The sequence below is a fragment of the Olea europaea genome, chromosome 15 (genome assembly GCF_002742605.1).
Source record: "Olea europaea var. sylvestris chromosome 15, O_europaea_v1, whole genome shotgun sequence".
Taxonomy (NCBI): domain Eukaryota; kingdom Viridiplantae; phylum Streptophyta; class Magnoliopsida; order Lamiales; family Oleaceae; genus Olea; species Olea europaea.
Window position 1 is genome coordinate 26,402,629 of NC_036251.1, and position 4,984 is coordinate 26,407,612.

The 4,984-nt window shown below is 32.1% G+C and overlaps 1 protein-coding gene across 1 annotated transcript; it reads right to left on the bottom strand.

The window, feature by feature from the left end:
- Window positions 1-362: 362 nt before the first annotated feature.
- Window positions 363-3,367, bottom strand: LOC111410677 (gamma-glutamyl peptidase 5-like). The gene is made up of 4 exons (XM_023041137.1): window positions 2,950-3,367; window positions 968-1,117; window positions 732-899; window positions 363-655 (listed from the first exon to the last, which is right to left on the bottom strand). Exons 1-4 carry the CDS (start codon window positions 3,256-3,258, stop codon window positions 554-556), a joined length of 729 nt encoding a protein of 242 aa, XP_022896905.1. The 5' UTR covers window positions 3,259-3,367; the 3' UTR covers window positions 363-553.
- Between the last annotated feature and the right edge of the window lie 1,617 nt (window positions 3,368-4,984).

A 4,984-nucleotide genomic window follows, 5' to 3' on the forward strand; every position in this document is an offset into this window, starting at 1 on the left:
GAAATTGGGTTTTGTCATGATCGAACTTTGTTTTAGGTTCGATGGGATTGTATGCATAAAGTCAGTTGATGGGATATCTTCGACTAGACACCAATATCCCAGGCTTACAGCTCTCCAATGCAGAATTTGGAGTCCATTCTACTGTTTTTTATTTGTCATATCAAATATGGGATAATTCATACTGATTCCATTTCATTCTCAAGTCATTAACTCCGTCAATTGCCTCTTCGACAGTTCTCTATTCCCATCTAGCCTTCTGTACGTGGTTTTAACATTTTATAGTAATTAAAATGCCAGTCTTTTAAGCATTGTTTAAACTTTGAATAACCATAGACTTTAGAAGAATTATCTATACGACGAATAAAATAAACATTGTTTAATTAGAATGGATGACATAGTTGACCCAAAGAGTCTAACATAACATCTTATATTAGTCACGAGGAATGTGTTAGGACAAGGTTCTAATAATAGAAGACACAAAAGTCAATAAATTCTCTGACCAAAGAGCCAAATATTCTATTTACAATTTCCATTTTGGTAGTTTCAATTCTTATCACAATTTCCCTTTGAGAAAGCTGGTACATAGTTTCTTCCATGCCTCTCTATCTGGCTCATTAGCCTCCAACTTGGACTTGGCCTCTTCCGCAAGAGGCTCCTGCACAGATAGATACAATAAATAAATGTATAGAGTTGATAAGAGTTGAGCAAGTCTGCTGGACACAAAAATATACCTTAATGAGATTGCGATTGAGAAGACGGTCGATTAGATTCAACAAAATGTCCTTAGTGTACTCGGGGTGACCTTGGATGCCCATGATATGGTCACCATATTTAAACATTTCAATCCCAGTTTTGTTCGACCGTGCTATAACTTCCACTTTTGGAGGGAGCTCCCAGACCTAAACCATATTTCACTCATTGAGATACTAATTTTCAAGTTGGAGGTTGTGTAAATGGTCGGAAATACCTCATCTTGGTGGCATTCAATGACCGATAAGAAAGTCGGCATTTTCAGAGATGCGAAGATCTTTGATGATTGTAAATGAACCTGTGTAACTCCGATGTCCCAACCAGAAGTGGCGCGACCAGTCTTGCCACCCAAAGCTCGTCCCAATATCTAACAAAAATAAAGGTTGCTTGTATCATTCATCAACTATTTATTGGACATGACTTCATTACACAACGAACCAAGTTGCTTGGTACACATTATAAGTCAATAAACATTAAATGTAACATGTATATAAATCGTAACAGATGATACTCGTTTATGATTACTAAGTAGAAAAATAACCACCGCGTGTTCTTTTACTTCAGTGCATTTGATAGAAAAAGGAAAGTGGAAGATTCCAAGGATGCATGAACATGGAAAGCATGATTATGACTTGTTGGGATATAATTGAACATCCTAATCACCCCACGATAGGAACCAAAGGATCAGTCACTTTTTATCTGTTATATACATGAGTACTGTGTATGTGTGTGAGAGAGTGGTTGTCATCTAATTTGCAAAATCAAAGAGAAATGATGTTGGATCTCACTAAATTAATGTGCCAATCATGAATTATTCCATACATCTTTACGACCCATTTGGTAAGGTTCTGTATTCATTTTTGTTTTTCATTGAAGAAATACGTATAGAATAGTTTCTTGTAAAATTTGTAGAACGCTTTAAAAAATTATTAAAATATATTCAAAAGTATTTTGTTACTTTCAGAGAGAATTTTTAATTTTTCAAAAATCTCATCAAACGAACCTCCCAGACCCAAAATTTTAAGGCAGGCCAAATATGTATGTGCTATGTACACACACTACTATAAATTCTTTACGAGTGGATAACACAAACTTGTCTTAACCATACATAAAGCATAGCCATGACACCCAGGGCATTTTGGACCACCATATTGATCCAAAACAATATCTATTTATGTCATTTCTCTCTTCGTATTTTACTTAGAGTTGTCAAAATGTACGAAATCTCCTTACACATAAAAATGCAACTCAAACACAGCTCAACCCGAGCTTGAAAAATTGAATCCATCTATTATTATTATACTATTATTAGTCACATGCTCGGGTCAACAATTAAATTCGAATGTCAACTATATAACACTAATGCCAAATTTGTCACGAAAGAGACAAATTAATAGTATTTGGAATTTCTTTCTACTTTCCAAAATCAAATGAAATGATTTGACAGCCATCAACTATTCTATGTTTTACCTCAATATTATTGAAAAATATATATTGAAAAATATATTTCCATATAATTTCCAAATTCTGTTTGGAAATTTATAGAATGCTACCATTAATTTCAGTCTTTTTTTGAAATATGTCTTTAATTTATATTTTATTTCCTCAAGTTTTAAATTATATAAACAACTTGTGTCCATTGATAAGCTCCAAGATTTAAAAAAAAAAAAAAAAAAAAAAAAAATCTCAATTAGAACAATTTGTCCCATTGTAGAAAAGTGTAAACACAAAACTGAAAATGCAGTCGACTAAAACAAACAAACAGACTCATATTATGCCCCCGTTTGGGAGCGATTTTAAGAATTGATTTTTTTGATCGTTAGAGAAAAGTGGGGGCCACATTTTAAGGCTGAAATAGTGAAATAACGATCAAAAAATCACTGTCAAACGGCCCTATATATAGGATTCGTTTGAAATAGAAGACAACTTTTCACGAAAATTTATACTAAACAAATTACTTCTAAAAAATTATTTAAACATATTTAAAATAACTTTTAATTTTCAAGAGCTCCACCAAACAAACATTCATCATGTCTAGTTCAACGTTACGATTCTTATAAAAGTACTATATTATAAAACGAGAACTGCACGACATTAACACCGGAAAACAAGGATAGCTGTATACAGATGAATTTCAAATACACGAAAAACTAAGTGCCAAGTAAAACGAAAGTGGCGTGCAGAAAAATTTAAGAATACCTGGTGACCAAAACAAATGCCTAGAACCTTCTTCTTCATCGCATCCAATTTCTTCAACAAAACTACGAGTTTACAGATCCATAAATCATTACCATGGGCATCATTAGAACTACCGGTTATAACAAATCCATCGTACTCTCCGATCTCGTTATCTTCAGGAAATTCGCCTTTTGAAACCTTAAACATGTCCCATGTTTCGCCTTCTTCACCCAGCATTTGCACGAAAACCCCAAAATAACCTCCGTATAGTTTCTTCACGTAATCTGAATCCTCTGCACAAAGAAGAACAGCAAACTTTTTGCTCCCCATTCTCTCTCTATATCTATATAAGTGTGTGTGTATTGCTTGAGAGAGAGGGAGAGGAGCTGTTCTTCTTGGGGAGTTTTTTTCCTTTTGGGCATGAGAGAGGTGATGTAGTATTGAATATGAAGAAGGTTATGGAAAATTGAATTTACGGACCTGCCCCTTTGTCAATGTAGAAACAAAAATTCGGCTAAAATTCTAAAGTGGTTATGATATTCCTTTTTAATATATTTGTTTTCGTTTTTAAATAATATATTTGGAGATTATAAATTTTTTATAATAATTGCTTTCTAATTTTTATATAACTTTAGAATCTTACTACAAATCTTCGTATTTTGTCCAAAAAATATCTTAATGGTCCGAAAGTAATTTGTAGTATAGATTGGTTTGTATTTGTGTTTCTTTAAAATTATTATAATCAAACATTTATTTTTATTATAATATAAATTAATAATATAACTATTGAAAGTATACATTATTCTAAATACTGAAATGCATATGAATTTAAGAGTTTGTTTAATATATAAATTTTTAGAATAGATTTTGTGAATTTTGATATTTTTTTAAGCTCCGTTTGTCACCCATTATTTGGAAAATTAAAGAGTTAAGAACAGTATTTTTTGGAGAATGCGTGGTTAAAAAATAAAGAAACTTCATTAGTTTATATGTAGAATATTTTATTGTGTGAATATGTGATGGAGAATGATACTGTAGCAAGTAATTTAAAATTTTTAATAAAACCAAACAGGCACTTAAGAATGTATGGTTAAAAATTTTCAAAAAAATTATGGGTTCACAGATAAAAATTATTTTATTATGAGAATGTGGGATAAAAAATGAGTTTAGAAAAAAATAAATTAAAAAAAAAATAAAAGCCAAACAAAGAGCTGCATAAAATTAAATGGATCAAAAGCAAGGGCGGACCCACATGGGGTCATGTGGGGTGAAATGACCCCACAAAAATTTGTCTCAGATTTTTTTTTTTTAAACCTTTATGATCTACTTTAATACACTATGATGTGAACTCGATAGCAACGAACACTGACGAACTCACAAAAGAATGACACAAACTCCAAGAAAGTCAAAAAAATCAAAGTTTAGGACTCAATTCACAAATTTGCGGACCAAACAACTAATAGTATATTAAAAACTATTGACATTTTGATCACGAAACTTATAAATTTAATTCGAATTTGGATTTAACCCAACCAATTAATGAATCAAACAACCCCATAATAACAAAGATACGAAGGACCTTTTGGTTATACAATTAATTGAATCTTACCTGAGTTGTTGAATGCCACAAGATGTTGAATCTTGATAAGTTCAGATGTGTTCCACACGAGAACAATGATTGGAAGCAAAAACCTCTCAAATTAATTTCTCAATTATCAAAGTCTTCCATATTACAATGATGAAATAAATTTTCTATTTATACTAAAGTCTAGGGAAAAAAAACTGATTTAAGAGTTCTAAAATAATAAACTTGCAAAAAAATAAGAAATTGAGTCAAAATAGGATTCTCGCGAGAAAATTGCAACTTTGGTCCCAAAGTATACTATGCGGCCGACTTTGGCCTAATCCGGATCATATCATCCCCTCTCCCTTCGATAAGATTCAACCTCGAATCTGCACCTGGTTCATAGACTATGCTCCTTCTATTTGCTTGATCAATGTTGAAACCTTGATTAAGCTTCTTGTACCCCGCGTTCCAGTGGTTGATTAATTCCTC